The sequence below is a fragment of the Malania oleifera genome, chromosome 3 (assembly GCF_029873635.1).
Source record: "Malania oleifera isolate guangnan ecotype guangnan chromosome 3, ASM2987363v1, whole genome shotgun sequence".
Lineage (NCBI taxonomy): Eukaryota > Viridiplantae > Streptophyta > Magnoliopsida > Santalales > Ximeniaceae > Malania > Malania oleifera.
The window spans coordinates 48300602-48320594 of NC_080419.1; the positions used below are offsets into that span (position 1 = coordinate 48300602).

General features: G+C 36.2%; 1 protein-coding gene across 4 annotated transcripts in view; it reads right to left on the reverse strand.

The window, feature by feature from the left end:
• Positions 1 to 9596: 9596 nt before the first annotated feature.
• LOC131152343 (uncharacterized) overlaps positions 9597 to 19993 on the reverse strand; it is a 100112-nt gene continuing 89715 nt past the window's right edge. For 3 of the 4 annotated variants that reach the window (XM_058104177.1, XM_058104178.1, XM_058104180.1), the window contains 2 exons: positions 16296 to 16424; positions 9597 to 10126 (listed from right to left, as the gene is read on the reverse strand). In XM_058104177.1, the coding sequence (XP_057960160.1) occupies positions 9992 to 10126; positions 16296 to 16424 (264 nt within the window). In that variant the 3' untranslated portion in view covers positions 9597 to 9991. The remainder of the gene's footprint in view (positions 10127 to 16295; positions 16425 to 19993) is intronic. The other variant, XM_058104179.1, reaches the window with a different exon arrangement.

The following is a 19993-nucleotide window of genomic DNA, read 5'->3' on the forward strand; positions in this document are numbered from 1 at the left end:
ATAAAATGTCTGGTATAGCTGATAATACTAAAAACATACCCTGGATGAATAGCTAGTCGATGTCATGTATTACCTCCCATGACGGGTTGTGCAGCTCGAAGGCGGGACTTGACCATGGCTGGTCGACCACTGCCGAGTCAAAAATATCTGTAAGTACGATGGGTCTGTCACACCCTGATCTGAACTTCCAGGTGGACGTCTACAACTCTACACTGAAAACCACATCGACTATCCATCTCCCACCCCCTTGTGGGGTGGTTAGCACAAGTCTGAATATAGATATCTAATCTATATAGCTACGGTACCGTGCTCCTAAAACTGAACTAAACTAACATCCGATTTCTGATAACATATAGTACATAATAATATAGCATTTAACATAAATGGATTGATAGCATTTCAATACTTTCATAAATACGGCCTTGCGCCGAACATTTCATAAACACGGCCTTGCGCCGGAAACATATATCATACACGGCCTTGCGCCGACTATCAACCACGGCCTTGTGCCAAAAATCTCATACATTTCATTCTGAGTAAATAAGTCATTTATCATGTATTTCCAAAATCATCATATACTGCATTATTTCATTATTCCTGAAAACATGTTTATTCGTAAGATTGTCATACTATAATATATATCATGTAAAAATAATATTCATGCCACACAATGCTGAATAAAATCATACATTTCATTCTAAAATCGTAATTCCTGTATAACAGTAGTATTTTCTCAAATATACATTTACTCAATAATATTCAAATATAATACATGTTTTCCTAAAAATTAATTTACTGATAAATAATAGTAATTTGTGTAAAAAATAACTTCTTTAGTTTATTCCCTTACCTGACACTGAAAAGAAACCCCCTAAAATGCCGATCCTGCACTCGCAGGGTTCCTCGCTCAACTCCCTGAAAACAATAACTCTCAGAACTAAATTTCAGTATTTTTCCGTGAATATCATTTCCTATAACTACGAAAAACCCAAATTCTGAATAAAATGTCTTACCTTAAACCAAGGATGAACTTCAACTCAAACCAACCAACGATTCGATCCGGAAAATATGCAGAGAACTTCTCTAGGAGCATCGTAGTGGCTTCAGATCGTCGAACCGGAGTAAATCTGGCCTGAGATCGTAGAAAGAAGGTAGGAGGCACGTAGAGGAGAGAGAGAGAGAGAGAGAGAGAGAGAGAGAGAGAGAGAGGAGTGTTTACGCAAGAATTCAGCCAAAATGAAGTTTTTATCCATTTATACACTGAACTTCATTGACAAGCCACGTCACCTCATCGACGAGGTCAAGAAAGAACTTCGTCGACGAGTGCTCCCCTTTGTCGATGAAATTCAGAGCTGTACAAAATGGCCTCTCGATATTTTCTAACCGACGAGATGCACCCTCGTCGACGAGGCCTATATACAACGTCGTCGACGAACGCAAAGGGTTCGTTGACGAAGCCTGCTATCCCACTTTTTAAATTTCCCATTTTCCTCTCCCTTAATATTTAAATACCATTATTTCTTAGGTCATTACATTCTCCCCTTCTTATAAAATTTCGTCCTCGAAATTTACTATTCATACAACTCATCATCCCTTAAAGGCAAAATGGTCTACTTATTTTATTACTTACCCTTACTTATAGCGGTGGAATACTGTGGTTACATTCCAAGTCTTGGGAGATTACATATATAAAAGAAAATTCTCCCAAAACTAAAATACTACTTACTAACTAAAGTATTACATGTGCCTGCAAAAGATATACTACCTATTTACTTACATTTCCTAATTACATTCGAACTTCTTGGAATAATTGCGGGTACTTCTGTTTGATATGCTCCTCGAGCTCCCAAGAAGCCTCTTCTATTGCATGATTCCTCCATAGAACCTTTACCAAAGGAATCTTCTTATTACGTAGTTCGTGTTCTCTTCTGTCTAGAATCTGCACAGGTACCTCCTCATAGACTAATGAATCACTGAACTCTAACTCACCATAATTGATAATATGAGAAGGGTCTGGGACGTATTTTCTCAACATAGAAACGTGGAATACATCGTGAATTCTGGATAATACAGGCAGTAAAGCTAACCTGTAGGCAACCAGTCCCACTTTCTCTAGGATCTCAAATAGACCAATAAACCTAGGGCTAAGTTTACCCTTCCTTCCAAATCTCATAACCCCTTTTAACGGAACTATCTTCAAAAATACATGATCTCCAACATCAAATTCTAAAGTCTTGCGGCGATTATTGGCATAACTCTTCTATCAGCTCTGAGTTGCACTAATTCTATCCCTAATGAGCCGAACCTTATCGTACGCCTGCTACACAAGCTCTGGTCCCACAACTCGCCGCTCACCTATCTCGTCCCAATACAAAGGAGATCGGCATCTCCTATCGTATAAAGCCTCAAATGGTGCCATGCCAATACTGGTCTGGTAACTTTTATTATACGCGAACTCCACCAGCGGCATGTACTAAGTCCAACTACCCCCAAAATCTAATACGCATGCTTGGAGCATATCTTGTAGTATCTGTATCGTCCTCTCAATTTGCCCATCTGACTGAGGATGGAATGTCGTACTAAACAATAGCTGAGACCCTAAAGCTTCCTGTAAGCTTCTCCAGAATTATGACATGACACGCGGGTCTCAATCTGACACAATAGATACAGGCACTCCATGAGAACGAACTATCTCTTGAGCATAAATCTCTGCTAAACGGCTAAGGGAATAGCTAATCTTGATAGGGAGAAAATTGGCGGTCTTAATCAAGCGATCTACTACCACCCAAATCGCATTATGGTCATGCAATGCCAATGGCAGCCTTGAGACAAAATCCATAGATATGTGATCCCACTTCCACTCTGGGATAAATAGTGGCTGCAACTGACCCGCCGGCCTCTGGTGCTCAGCTTTTACCTGCTGGCACATCAGACACTGGGCTACATACTCGATGATCGCTCTCTTCATACCTCTCCACTAGTAAAAATTTCACAGATCCCTGTACATTTTCGTACTGCCAAGATGAATTGTATACAAAGATCTGTGAGCCTCCTGCAAAATAGTCTTCCTGATGTCAGCATCAACATGAGCACACAATCTGGAATGGAACTGTAAAGCTCCGTCATCTGAAATGCAGAATTCCTCTCCCTGACCAATATACACTCTATCTATCACCTCTACTAATTCTGGGTCTTCCTTCTAAGCGGCTTTAATTCTTTCCTACAGAGTAGGTTGTACCACTAAATTGACGATACATACTACAGGATTACTCTCGATCAAATTGATGTCGAGTCTCTCCAAATCCATCATGATCGGATGTTGGATCTCCATAGCCTCCAACACTGATTCCCCAGACTTCCTGCTCAGTGCATCAGCTACCACATTTGCTTTCCTTGGATGATAACTGATAGCACAATCAAAATTCTTAATAAACTCCAACCACCTTCTCTGTCACATATTTAGTTCCTTTTAAGTGAAGAAATACTTTAAACTCTTGTAGTCAGAGAAAATCTCACACCGCTTGCCATATAGGTAATGCCTCCAAATCTTCAATGCGTGTACCACTGCATCCAATTCAAGATCATGGGTAGGGTAGTTCTTCTCATATTCTTTCAACTGTCTGGACGCATATGCCACTACCCTATCATGCTGCATCAATACACAATCAAGTCCCTTCAAGGACGCATCACTATAGATAGTATAACTTTTACCCCCTGACAGGATGATCAGTACTAGTGTTGTGACTAGCCTTTACTTCAATTCCTGAAAAATCTGCTCATAGCTGTCATCCCACTCAAATCTGGAATTCTTCCTAGTCAATCGTGTCAGAGGCCCTGATAAAGCTAAGAATCCCTCAACAAAACGATGGTAATATCTAGCTAACCCCAAGAAACTCATAATCTCCTAGACATTCCTCGATCTAGCCCAATTCACTACCAGCCTCAATTTTACTAGGATTCACAGAAATTCCGTCTTCTGAGATAACATGCCCCAAAAACACAACTTCCTCGAGCCAGAAGTCACATTTACTGAACTTGGCATACAGCTTCTTCTCTCTAAGCATCTGCAAAACCTGTCTCAAATGTATCTCGTGCTCCTCATAGTTTCTTGAATAGACCTATACATCATCAATAAAAACAATAACAAGCTGGTCTAAAAATGGATGGAAGATCCTATTCATCAAATCCATAAATATCGTAAAAGCATTCGTTAGACCAAATGACATAACAAGGAACTCGTAATGCCCATACCTGGTCCTGAAAGCCGTCTTTGATACATCTTCTGCTCTTACCTTTACTTGATGGTAGCCTAATCATAGGTCATTCTTAGAATACACTCGTGTACCCTGGAGCTGGTCAAACAAATCATCTATACGGGGTAGAGGATATTTATTCTTGATTGTTACTTTATTAATCTCCCTGTAATTCATGCATATCCTCATAGACCCGTCCTTCTTCTCTACAAATAATACTAGAGCTCCCTACGGAGATACACTAGGTTGTATGAAGCCCTTATCAAGTAAATCATGTAACTGATCTTTTAATTCTGCCAACTCTGCTAGTGCCATTTGATACGGTGCTTTAGAGATCGGCACTGTACCTGGAAGTAGATCAATAAAATATTCTACCTCACGATCAGGTGGCAAACCTGGTAACTCATTTGGGAACACATCGGTAAACTCCTTTACTACTGGCGTGCTAGTGAGCTTCACTTCATTCCCTGTTTTTTCTTTTATAAAGGCCACAAATCCCTGACAACCACTCAGGAGGAGTCTCCTCGCCTGGATAGCTGAGATCATCTGAGGTAGGGATTGCACTCATGACCCTGTAAATCTGAATTCTAGTCTCCCTAGAGGTCTATCACTTCCCTCGCATGGCAATCTATGCTGGCAAAGTTAGCTGCTAGCCAATCCATGTAGAAAATGATATCAAACCCATGCATGTCCAACACTACCATATCAGCAGATAAAATCCTCCCCTGAATATCAACTGGACAACCCCGGAGCATCCTACTACACCTCACCACTAACCCGGTTGGTGTAGTCACTAGTAGTTCAACATCTAATGTTTGCGTATTTGCCCCACATAATTTAACATACCCCAAAGACACGAATGAGTGAGTGGTACTTGAATCAAATAGTGCAATAACTTTAAATAAAAACATATTAACCGTACCTGTCACCACGTCGCCGGCTATCTCAGCGTCACCCGGTGTCAGAGAAAACACCCTAGCTAGGGCCATATTCCACTGCTGGCCTCCACGTGGCGCCTGGTAGCCTCCTCGAGCAAGTCTAGGAGCAAGAGTAGCACCAATATGAGCCTCACAATCCCTCACTATATGCCCTGGCTCCCCACACCAGTAGCAAACACCTCACCCAGCATGACACTCCCCCGGGTGTCTCTTCCCACAAGTCGGGCAAACTAGAAGCGGTTGTATACCCTGAAAACCTTGAGTCCCTGTCTCCTGCCTCCGATATCTGTAATAGCCACCTCTCTTCCACGAACCACGACCGACTCCCTAATGAGAACCAGAAGGTGTGGATCTTTTCTTCTATCTCTTCTCCTCAGCCTCCAACCGCTCTCCAATCTCTGCTATAGTAGCTTTATCCACCAGCTCAGAAAAATCCTGCAACTTCAAAATCAACACCTGCTTATAAATTTCTCTTCTCGGACCTCCTTCAAACTGTCGTACTTTCTTTGCTTCGTCTTGTATAATGTACGGGGCGAAGCGAGATAATTCGATGATCCTCGCCGCGTACTGTTGCACGGTTTGCTATCCTTGTTTCAAATTTAGGAACTCCTTAATCTTAGCTTCCTTGGACGAGGCTGGAAAATACCTGTCGAAGAATATCTCCTTGAACCACTCCCATGTCATCTCCACAGGTACCATCCTCTGCTACTCAAGGATTTTCACCGCCGTCCACCGCCTCTCGGCCTCTCCAGTCAATCTATAGGTAGCAAACAACACCCTCTGCTCCTTTGAACACTGCAGCACTGCAAATATTTTCTCAATCTCTTGCACCCAGTTTTCAGCTATAGTAAGATGAGTTCCTCCTGAGAAAGCCGGAGGATTCATCTTGATGAATTTCTCGATCGAGCTACCATGGCCTGTAGATGAACCACCCAGCTCCTTGGAATTCCTAGCAATTTCCGCCATAACCTGTTGTGTCATGCTGCATAAGATTGCATCTGAATCACCACCCGCAGTGCCTGAGGGTCCAGCACCCTCATTTCCACTGGCATGGGCACTACTGCCTCCAGGGTCCATCTTGAAAACAAATAACTTAAGTTAAAACCCCCATCACCATACATATCATCCAACTAATATATCCCAAATTAATTCATCACTCCTAATCTTAATTCAAGGTTCAATCCTGCAACCTAGATACCTAACCCGACAATAGTTTACCATGACTTTCCTGAAATCGTCACCCCAGGAAAATTACACAAACCACCATGGAAGTCCTGCATCCATACCACAAGACCAGACCTCAAATTCCCTTATCCTATACTCTGGTATTATTACTGCTGCATTCTAAAGTCTACAGAACCTAGCATCCTAGGCTCTGATACCAAACTGTAATGACTTGCTTCTCTTAAGATATAATAAAACATAATAAGTAAAATAGTCAACCCGAACTCGTGGATAATGGAGACACCTGTCATACACAACAAAACCTAGGCAGTAATAAATATAAATCATCATTCTGATAACCACAATATATATATAATATCAGAGTTAACTATAAACCAAAACACTGTGTGTGTGTGTGTGTGTGTGTGTGTGTGTGAGAGAGAGAGAGAGAGAGAGAGAGAGAGAGAGAGAGAGAGAGAGAGAGAGAGAGAGAGGAGTGTTTGCGTAAGAATTCGGCCAAAAATGAAGTTTTTACCCATTTATACGCTGACCTTCATCGACGAGTGCTCCCCTTCCTCTCCCTTAATATTTAAATACCATTATTTCTCAGGTCATTACAAATCTGGTGGGGGCAAATAACGTTTTAAGGAAAATGACATTATAACGTGCCTTGAAACAAATGATATTCTGCAGCATTTCCTTATCTATTCTTTCATTGAGCTACGTACAATACTAAAACAATTTTTCTCATGACAAAACAAAATAATCAAATATTATATTACTGAAAATTCGATACCAATAAGGCATCTAAATCTTCTAATGTATATCACGTAATTCACTTTATTTACCCTCACTAGAAATTTCACAACTAATGACACACTAATAGTGTATGACCACCAATTATAGAAATTGCCAGCGCATATTGCAATCTAGAATAATTTACATGACCATAAACTTCACTTTATTACTTAAAACTATTTTTTTCACAATGAACTCCATCTATTGTACCTTACAATAGGTGAGGAAACAATCCATTATGCTCATTAGTTCTCAAATAATCAAGGTTATGTCAAGTTATTTTCAATTATTCCAATTCTATGTCAATTAGAAATTCAAATAACATATACATCATTAACGTGTATAGATAAATAATCATGGGAGACTTTAATTTTATGTTCATCCTGAAATGCTGTCAATGTTGAGAGTACGCAATAAGAATATCTCTTGAATCTTACAAATTAACACAAATTTTTCTGTCTCTAAAATCAGAAAGTATAGAATTAAAACATGCACAAAAAAATTTGGATTTTAAGAAAATAATTTCTAGGTAATTTTAAAAATTATGGTATATGTCCCAAAAAATTTAAAAAAAAAAAAAAAAAAACTTAAAACCATTAAAATTCAAAAATTTTGGTGGTGGGACCCATGACTGGGCCCCACACACTCACGAGCATCAAGCCCATGTGGGATGGCCACTATGCATTGGAAAAGGGGGTTTGTCTTCCTGGCCCAATTTCTGATTCAGATCCTTGTTATTCGGATTGCAATGCATTCCTCCACCAAATTTCTTAGATCTTTATGATTTTATGCTTCTTTTGAACTTGATTTTAAGAGCCTCTTACTAATTTTGTAAAATAAAATGTGAATGAGGGTTTTTTTCTTCCAACTTCCATGAGCATGAAAGTTCTTTCTCCCATTCTTTTCCTATCATATTCTACAAACCAAATATGATGTCAATGTGTTTTGCAGTTTCTTTTTTATTTTTTTTCAATTTCATTTATTCTATGTTTGGGAGAGATCTTAAATTTATATTTATGTTGATTTAAAAAAGATGTAATACAAAATTATATCAACTTTTTTTCCAAATCTACATAAATTCAAATTCAAAATACGAAACCTATATCCCCAAATGCGTAGTTTATGTTTTTGTATTTCGACGTACATTCTCAAAGTCACAGTGTGCAATTCAACTATAGTAATATATATATATAAAAGATAATTGTGTAATTCGACATGGGGTTGTCGGATTGCATATATCTAAATTAGAGACTTCCACGCCTTGTTCCAATCTTTGCCTATAATAAAATTAATGAGCAATTTTCTTGCACGGTGAACCTGTAATAGTTAATGACACGTGTACCTTGCACCATGAATTTTATTGTTGAGGTTAAAAGAGTTTTGTAGAGTCTAATGAGAATTTAATACCGTTTTCCCTTCCTATATGTACACTTCGATGGGAACCAGGCTGAAACTAGGATGAGCATATGACCTCTCCTTGTTGCTTCTATACCAATATAATGGAACTCTACTCTCACACGTTCCACCAATATAAGGAAACTCTACCCATCACAGACTACCAATATAAGGACGACATTCTATCTATCACGGACTCCTTATGCAAACAAAGTCCAGACATTCAAAATCCCATGAATTAGAACTTGATGCTCATAGGCATAATATGGTGATCACTTACCGTAATAACTATTAGTCAATGCTCCAAAAATGTCCAATATTCATTTAGTCCAGGTTATGTAAAATAAGTTATGTCCACAAAATTCTAACAGGAAACTCTCCTTGTGCTAACAAATATAAACAAATACACTTGACCTCTTATAATAAGAGGCCACACCTCCCAATAATCAGGATTTTCTTTTACTTGAGAACTTGACAAGTTCGAAGTGTTTAGTGATTACTTGGGCTATAAGATTTTCCCATAAGAAATCAAATGCTACAGATAAAACACTAGAAGCATTACTGTAAGTACTTATTGTTACGTGATAAAGTAACATAAATGCTTATTTATATAGAAATGGTACCAAAAATAAAAGAGGGGGGGGGGGTGACTTGAATCTTTGGTCGGATTATAAAATTTTATACAATCAATTAAATCAAAGCGGCCATTAGTTAGAATTCATAGCAAGGGATGAGAAAATTGTCATTTGAATATATTTTAATTACTCTGAAAAAAATGATATGGTTAATCAGTAAGGTAATAATATCATTCCCAGCAAAATAAAAAATAAAAAACACTACTAATTTTGGGAGTTCTTGCATCCTGGAGTATACATTGAGGCTGAACGCCACAGAATGGGATGTTAAAGCAGCTAACTAGCTTTAATTTTATTGAGGCTTAACTACTGGGTTAGAGCATCCATTTTGCAGTGGAACGTAGCTTAAATTGGCAGCAGTTTCCATTTCACAACTCTTCTTCAATTGGCACATGCAGAGTAAACAAATGCTGTGAACTCACAAGAATCAGACTTACCACACTTTATTTATTTCCAGTAAAACGAATGGTATGCTGACAAGCATACCCAACAAATTAAGATTTATATAGCATACAAATCTCTAACTACTCTTCTCGAGTGTACATTTGGTTCGTGAATTGCTCAAATGAGTTTCCTTCCAGGGGGAAAGCACAGGCATATTTTTCAGACATTTTACAACACACCAGATTGGTTAGCTCAAGCCTACATGTAAAAATCCTTTGAAATTGGTCGAACTTTGTGCACCCATCTGTTCTCAAATGCTGCTGCTGATGTATTCAACAAGCTATGCCGCTTCAACAATATTCTCAACAGCACAATTCTCTGGAGTTTGAGCAGGCTACAAAATTGATGAAACACAACGCCATGTCTATTTGGTATTGTGTGTTGGAACACTCAGATAAAACTTGGTATTCTTGAAGTCATCCAGAAGCGGATTGTATCCGCCTTTAGTTCTCGTCTTGGAAGGTAGACCAAACTCCTCCATGAATGAAGATGAATCAAGCTACAGTCATGCAATAAACATTAGCAGAATACACAATCCAGTGATGATGAGATGTCAACTAAACATTTATGCAAATAAAGCAGTTATGCACTCTGCAGGAGTTGACACTAGAGCCATCGGCAATATACACAATATGGCTGCCTTTTGGCATCAAAGACTATATAGTAGTTAAACAAAACAGCTGGGTCTGCTGTGAATAACACTAATAATTCCTTTTAGGGTCAGTTAAATACAAAAATACACCAATTTTTCTTCTTTGCAACTCAACCAAAAGTGACTCAGTACCCAAAACGAATGCACCATGAATTTTCCATGTTGGAAATAAACCCGCCAAGTTTCACTAACACAAAAACAAGCATCTAAAGTCATGCGGCTTAGTTTAGCAAATTTTTAAAAAGGAGCTGATTTGTATTGATATAAAATTTGTTTGGCCATTCTATGAGAATAGTTTTGAAATTTGAAAAGAATAAGCTAAATTTAAGTGTTAGGCAAAAAAGAATTGCAAATTGGCTGAAAATTATGAAATGACCAAACTGGATATGTCAGTTTAATAGTAAATAATGCATGAAAAAAATCAGCTACACCCATGAAATAGAATAATCTATCAGACAAAAGCTCTTACTTTTAAAAGCTTCAAATCCACAACTAAATAAAAAATCCATAAAAAAAACTACATGTTGGCGTTTTAGAGTTTCAAGACGCTATTTAACAACTGTGCCACAATCAATTCCAATTTTTACTTTTTAAAAAGGACGAGTTTACCCAAAATTCTGGGGAAGGGAAACTTACAGAAAGTTAACCCATAATTATATCAATTTACCACTAATTATTACTTATTTTTTTTAGATATAATACTACAAATTACTATTGTTGACCCAACTGATTTAGACAAGAACAGCACTGACATTGTGTGAACTAATTCAACTACCTTGTGTAGAGGTTGCAAAAGTTAATTTCAAAACTTGAGGAAAAATGAGTCATCTCAATGTCAGAATAGATGTGATTTTGGCATGTAAACTTCAAAAATTTTAAAAATTTAGTCAAAATTGGACTTGGATACACACATTTTACTCAATTTTTTGAGTCTAAATTAGTTGTATTTGCATAAGAATTAATGTCTAATCATTAACAAATTTCATTCATATTAGTTGAAGACGTGTACTATGGCCATCATTCTATAGTTATTGCACCTTCTGCACCACACACATCCTAACCATTGATGTTCCAATATTTTAGTTTTAAATCTTCCATTATTATACTGCTAATTTCCATTTTCCTTAACATTGATATCAAAATTAAAATAGAAATTTTCGTATTTTTGAAGCCTCAAAATTTTAATCAAAACCAAAATTTAAAACCTTGGCCTTAATTTGGTAGTGAACCCAAGTGACTGAGTGAAGGTCATGTGGAGTTCCTGAACCCTTAATGATTAAGAACAGGTTGTCCAAAGCAATGCACTCTCCAGTTGATCGTTAAGGTAGGTTGATAAGCCATTGAAGTTATAATTGGGATCAAGAATCTTGTGTGCATACAATGAGTTAATGTTATTCATAATGGAAAAACCTAAACAAGCTATTAGAGAGTGGATGTCGAAGAAGGTATGGCCTAACAACTATAAAAGTTAACAGTTTCCCACTCTTTATCTCTGTTTTATTTTGTATTAGTCTGCTTGAATTGTTGGCTTCTGCTCTATCGTTAATTTTATTACACATCAATGTTTTAAAAGGCTCAACCGAGGTACAGCTTGAGGCTTACTTTAAGGCAAGGCACACCTAAAATGCCTTCAAGCTTAAATCTAAAATACCAAATCCCAAAAAGATTAACGCATTAGATGCTGAAGCTTACACATTTATACAAAAGACATGCCTTTTGTACCTTTTTAGTTGAAGCTTACACATTTTGGGTGTGCGATCATCAAGTTAGATTTGACTAGAAAATATTAACTCCATGTTTATATTAAAGGAATGTCATAATATGAGTATTACTAAAATTCTTGAACCTCAACCATTCCAAAACAATTGAGTGTCGAATTTTAGATATTAAAAATAATTTGAACTTTGTAATGTTATAGCATCACTTGTCATGATATATACGTAATGAATTCAAGTTAGCAATTTTTGAATGGTCAACAAGTAGTTTGCAAATTATGTTTAGGTTATATTTGGTTTGCGGAATGCCTATTCCCAAGAATAGATTTGTTTTAGTAGGTTAGCTACAACAACAAAACCAAGCCTCAACCCCACTGGGTGGGGTCGGTTATATGAATCATTTTCCGCCAATTTATGCAATCATGGACCATTTCTTTTAATAAATTCAAGGATATTAAATCCTTACTCACTATCTCTTCCCAAATTATTTTAGGTCTACCCCTACCTCTTCTACCGCCCCCCATAGTAACTAAGTCACTCTTCCTCACAAGTGCTCTATGTGGCCTACGTTGCAAGTGTCCATACCATTTAAGTCGTCCCTCCCTTATTTTATCTTCTATAGGAGTTACACCTAACTTACCACGAATATGTTCATTCCTTAATTTATCTTTCAATGCTATACTACTCATCCATCTAAGCATTCTCATCTCGGTAACTTTTACTTTTTGGATATTATGTTTCTTCGTCGCCCAACATTTTGATCCATATAGCATAGCTGGTCTTAAAGCTATCCTATAAAACTTCCCTTTCAATTTTAAGGGTATTCTACGATCACAGAGCACACTTGAAGCACTTCTCCATTTACCCAACCTGCTTTAACTCTGCATTACATCATCTTTAATTTCTCCTTCAACTTGCATAATAGATCCAAAGTATCGAAATCTCCAAGTGCTATTTATTTCTTCATCATCAAGTTTAACTGTCTCCAATATTCCTCCTATCATTACTAAAATTACATTTCATATATTCTGTCTTATTTCTACTTATCCTAAAGCCTCTAGATTCCAAAGCTTCTCTCCATAATTCTAACACAACCTCTACTCCGTCCCTAGTTTCGTCAATTAATACAATATCATTTGCAAACAACATACACCATGGAGCCTTCTTTTGAATACTTTTAGTCAATTGGTCCATCACTAAAGCAAAAAGATAAGAACTCAAAGCAGATCCTTGATGTACATCGATGGTGATTGGAAATTCTCTAATTTCTCTACCTATAGTCCTTACACTAGTCATTACTCTATCGTACATATCCTTAATGACATCAGTATACCTACTACATACACCCTTTTTTTCTAAAACCCACCACAGAACTTCTCTAGGTATCCTATCATATGCTTTCTCAAGGTCAATAAATACCATATGCAATTCCCTCTTCTTTTCCCTAAACTTTTCCATTGATCTTCTTAAAAGATAAATAGCTTCTGTGGTAGATCTCCCAGACATAAAATCAAATTGATTTTTTGAGACCTTCGTTTCTAAACTTAATCATTGTTCAACTACCCTTTCTCATAGTTTCATCGTATGACTTATAAGTTTAATTCCACAATAGTTATTACAATTTTGAATATCTCCTTTATTTTTGTATATAGGTATTAAAGTGCTATTAAAATTATGTTACTATTATAAAGCAAATAAAAATAGGAAACATTTTATGAGTCCATAATACTATTTCCAAATTTCATCATGTGATGTCTATTCCTTTCTTATTACATGTTGAATGAAAAAATTATAAATATACAAGGAATAACTATTCTCTTGATTCCCAAAATTTAAACTATATTCCATCTTCTTCCAAAGGAATAACTATTTCGCCAAACCAAACGAGTCGTTAATCTTCTTTTTTTTTTCACAATATATTTTCCATTTTCTTTCTTTTTTCCTCATTTTTAAAATATATGTAATTTATTTGCATATTTTTATCTAAAAATAAAATTCTCTAGGATACAACCCAATGCCTTAAGGCTTACGCCCCACCTCCTAGGGGTTAAACACCCCCCCTGGCAGGTTTTCTTTGGGAACCATCAAACAACAAACTAGTTATCTTACCAAAACAATGAGAATTATAATTATAAAATATAAATAATATGCTAGATTAAATGCCTCAAAAATTTTCCACATTTGACAATTTCTAATGTTTTTCTTCTCCTATAATGTGGTCCCAGGTTATATATGATGACTTCAATTAATTGGATTACAAGTTATTGATAAGTGTCATAGGTTGGTGCTAAATCTCAAATAAAAAATTATCATTGTATTTTTATTTTTTTCTATACAGTATTTATTATGGAGGAATTGTTCACAATGCATTTTTTCTGCAAGTTCTTACATAATAAATTGCACTTCAAAACATACGAAATTATCTTCTTATTTATATTCCTTGTAAGTTAAATTTAGTTGTCTCCAACACTCAAAAAATCTGATATCATCCTCTTGATATGTAGCAAACATAAAAATCAGTTTCAAATGTCAATTAAATTAATAATAACAATAATAATAATAATAGTTTTAGACATTTGAAATAAGAGTTCTTGAAAGCAAGGCATTTTCCCCGACATTTTAATTATATTATGTATCATTTTTAACAATTATTCTTAATAATATACCATGAATGGAAGCTAATAATAAAGTAATAATAATAATCAATTTATGTTAATATAATCATACATCTAAGCCCTCCCCCCCCCCCCCCCAAAAAATTTTTTAAAAAAAAAGACAAAAAAAAAAAGCTAAAACAAAACAAAAAATTTATAAACAAACTGATAATTTAACTGGAGAAAAGAGGCTTAAAGGAACTACAAAACAGTAGAGGAGTGAGCTAGTTACTCGTAGTGCCAATAGAAGGGGTATGGGTAGACCTAAAATAAAGTAGAATGACCTAGTAAGTAAAGAATTAACAGCCCTCAAATTGTCGAAAGAAATTGCCCACAATCGCGTAATTTGGCAGAAAAAAAATTCATGCACCTGACCTCACGCTGTGGTATTTAAGACTTGGTTTGTTGTTGTAACAACTAAATCAATATGCCAAAGGAAAAAAAAAATCATAATAAAAAAATCTTTACTCTGATGGAATGGATTAACTCAATACTTAAGATACTAAGTAGGTTTTCTTATTCAAAGTCAAAGTGATAAGTAAATCTAAGTTGTTAATGAAGTAATGTCAGGCGTCCTTCTCCCTCACCCCTGCCTGGCTGGCTTTTAAAGTTTCTAACTAAAAGATGCTGATTTGAGTAGGAGAAAATACTGTTTTAGCCCCTCTGAAAAAGAGGTCAAAAGAAAAGTTGCTCAAGTGTTTGGCATAAGTTGTAACCAAGCTTAAATGTTTGAAATTACAATTATGGACACGTTTTTGTAATGTAGAACATAAGAAGTGGGTTGGCAACAGTGTACTTGGAAAAAAAAGATTAACGGCATCAATAGAATATAACAGCATACAAGAGTGTGTATCTAAAAACTAACTTTTAACTTTAAAAGCAAGGCAGCAAGATTTTTTTGGCAAAAAAAAAAGATTAATGGCATCAATAGGATATAAGAATTTGTACCTAAAAAGAACTAATATTTTAGTTTTAAAATCTAATAGCGGATTCTAAAAGCTAGTAAAAGTTTACCATGCACTTCCAACACAACTTTTTCTTCTAAAAAGAATTTGGACAAGAATAGAGATCCCGGGGGAAGGGGGGCATTGGCACAAAGAGTAGAATGAGTTAAATTAGCAACATATCATCTATATCTTGTATGAGTGTTGGACTAGCTACACATCACCGATGTTGTGTAACAAGATAGCATATCAATGTTATATTGAAAATTACACATCCTTAATTCAAACATTCTAGAGATCTTTTCTATCATATTTTTTTATTATGAAAAAAAAAAAGCAAAATTACCCATGGTTTTTTAGGGATAAAATTCGAAAGATGATTAATCACAGTGATCAATGAAAAGTCAAAGTGAATATTTGGGTATGGCCATATGTCTAATTATTAAGCTTCTAACAAGTTGCAAATACAACTACACTTCTCAATAGATACAAATGGACTTAGTATGAGAATATATAATGGATAACTTGATATGCCTTGCTGCTTCATAATTTAATGAAACAACTAAGATTAGCAATAAAAATAATTATATAATAGTAGTAATAATAATTTTAACCACCCTAATCCATACAATCCCATTCCTAAAAATTCATCTAATTTCTATAGCTGCAGAGAAACAAATACTGCTAACATTAGAGAACTTACTGTAATTGTTCGTCTCTTTTTCCCTCGTTTGGATGATTCATCTTTTTGTTGCTTCAACCACCCAGAGCAATAATGGTCAATGTGTTCCAAAAGAAAAAAGTCAGTCGGGAAAAAAATATCAGCATCACCCTACAATAAGAAAAAAAAAAAAAAAAGATATGTAATTCCTCAGAGTTTGACTTCTTCAACAGCCTTGATAATCAAGAATTCCATACACAACATGGAAGATAATTTCCGAGATGATCAAAGAGAGCGGCCTTGAAAGTGAGAAACCTTTTCTGGAGTAGTCTCTAATAAGTGGTATGTAAATATGTTTGAAATTAGATTTTGGAAAATTCGGGAATTTCAGGAGAAACAAGGAAAAATTATTTCCAAATCAACTAAATTAATATTATCATAGAAAAATAAGGGAATGGCGATTGGGGATTCAAGAGTTCAAATGGAACATAAATGCGTGTAAAGGAAAAGTAAAACCAATCCTTTTCTAATTGGATGGATTTCATAACGAAGAGAAGAAGCAGTTTCTTATATTGGTGAACCCATAGGCAATCGCACAAACTCACCATTGCAGCTTGAAGTTATTAAATGCTTGTACCATTGGGGTGAATCCAATTTCTCAAGAAGTCATCATCAAGGGTGATTACAATATGGTAATGACGGTTCTTCACTTCTTCATGACGAAACTCACTGCCCATTGAGCATGACTCAAGAAAACCATAGGATTATGACAATGATTTTTGGAGCAATGTATCTAATGCTGTTAAAGACTGCGATCGGGTAACAGATGCACTTGCAAAGCATTGGCTTTAATATAAATGATTATTGCTCGATGTAAGTCATTGAAGGCAAACTTAGCTTGGATAGGCTTCATTAACCATGAAGTTTTGATCATTCGAATGCTCCATGTAACAACTTTCTGAATGGGGGATATTAAGGACGTACAGCATCATGTTAATAAGTGTTGTGTAAATTTAGAAGGCCTAGTAACAATGATAGGTCTCCCACAACTTATAACTAAGGCTAAGTACATAAAAATGATTGTAGTACCCTCACCAACTCTCTCGCTCAATATCGTAGGTAATAGTGTGTGCCATGGCCCTCTAATCCACTTGATCAAGCCAGAACATTTCTTTCCTACTCTTCCAAGATACTAGGTTACCACCAACAAACACACAATACGTAGTTGTTGATCGCCTGTCTAAGGGTAAACTAGTGCAAGCTGCATTTATATAACACAAATACGAGTGTGATCCTAATTCTAATACAAGAGACCTCTTCTCGGTGCATTTTTTAGGTATGCTCATTCAGAGAGAATCTATGATTTGGCTCACATAATTTTTCATAAAAAAAAATATATCTATGAGGCATGTGGTAGTTTAACTTCCCAACAAGTATCTGATATCGACATAGGTTAGCCGACAAATCACCCACATCTATAATAATTTGTCGTTCAGATCCATAGGTTTATTAGCAGCAGGTTTGGATCCCAACAGTCGAGCATCATCTAAATGATCTAATTCATACTTCATTGCTTCCTACATGACAAGAAGGTCCCGAACGAGAATGGGACAATCTATTTCAGAGAAGTATTTTTATTGAACCTAGATCTTTAGTCTAAAACTTTTTCTGAAGAAACCACTTCTTACTTGGGACATCCTATCCATCATTACTAGTAATGACAATGTCATCTTTATACACAACAACAAATCATACCAATGGCAGAACCCAAGAAGTTGGTCCCTATAGACCTCTCTTGAAAATCACCTTATAAGAAAGGCATTCTTCACATCTAATTGATGCAGAGGCCACCAACAAAGAGATGAGCAAACAAATTGAGGCAAGTTCAGCAACCAAAAAAAATGTATCATAATAATCTAATCATACCCCGAACTATTGTGGGCTTTCAAATAAGCCACGAACTATCAAGATTGACCTTCACGATATACACTCGGCAACGACCAACAACAGATTTAGTAGGAAGATGTAAAAGTTCCCAAGGGTCATTATCTTGTAACACATGCATCTCTTCAATCGTTGATCCTCCACTCAAAATGAGATAAGGCTTCTGAGATAAAACTTAGGAAGATCAACAGTGATAAACAATAATATAAGGGTGATAAGAAATATAGCAAATGAAATAAGAGATTGGATGTGGGGTACACACGTTTAGCTTTCAAACGGTAATACAAAGCATCTTGGGAAACAACATCATTAGACGAGGAAACCAAAGGCGTAGAAGTAGAAGTTGAAGAAGGCTCTCCTCTCTTGAGTCACTATCATGTGTACAACTACAAATTAGGATGATCCAAGCGATGAGAAAGCCTCAATTTAGATGAAGATGCAAGAGGACTAAATAAACAAAATAGGCTAGAGTCTAGAAGGATGGGCAAAGGAAGGGACTCATCAAGGTGAGCAAAACATAACATCAGAGAAAAAGTATCAAAGGCTATAATATTAATATCCCTAGAGTACAAGAGTAGCATAGAAAAATACATTTGATAGCAATAGGATCCAACTTATCCATTCCTAGACTTAACTAATGAACAAAGGATACACACCCAAATATAAAGGAGTAAGTCAAAACAATCAAACCTTCGGGAAGAGAATTGTATAGGATATTTTATCCCCACAAAAAAGAGGACAACATTCTACTGGTGAGAAAGCAACCAATGAGCGCGACATCACTCCGAAAACTTTGGGAACATTCATTTGATACAATAAGGCATGAGTGATTAGGAGAATATGACTGTTTCGCCTCTTTGAAACCCCACGTTGTTATGGAGTGCAGGCATAAGATTACTAATGGATCATACCAAAGTTAATCATATAGGTAGTGAATTGGGTATTGAAGTACTCCTTAGCACTACAACACATGGTATCATGGTTGGTACATCAAACTAAGTCATTGCTTCAAAATAGAAAGCACAAAAGATATTTAATAAGGATGATAATTCATTAAATTAAACCAAGTTATCCTAGAGTAGCCATTGACAAACATAAGAAAATATCATAACCCCAACTTTGATGTGATTGGCCACAACCTCAAACATAAGAACTAACATAAAAGGGCTAACCACCCTTTACTGACTCGAGAAGCAAATGGAACATGATGGTGCCTTCCCTAACAAGATACACTCAACATTGGACACAAAACTCAAAGTAGAAACTATTTTAACCTGTCCAATGAAGGATAACCAAAGCGTCAACAGATTTGAAGTTATGTAGCAGCAGAGCAAATCAGAGTACTAGAGTACACCAGTCTCACTTCCTGTTTGGATAAACTTCCTTGTCTTGAGATCCTTAATTACAAGACTATTAGGGAAGAATGTGACAAGACAATTTCAAGATCTCAAGATCTTATTAACAATCATAAGACTGAATGGGGATTTAAGAATATACAAAATGAAAGAAAGAGATAGCGAGGGAGTAGGATTTACTGTTTCTATCTCATTAACTATTGTAGTGGAGCCATCAGCAAGGGTAACTCAAGGTAGGTATTCATATACTGGTAGGCGAACAAATGGTTCAATGACGATAGAATTGATGGCCTGGGGACTAGTCGGATAAATATTGGATGACAGCTGTAGAATTATCATTCTGAGCAAGAGATGCAATGATCGGATGCTTGCTGGGAAGCCTGATACCATGGGAATGATGACTACTCCTTTGAGACAGATACAGTACAATGTCTGTGAGTG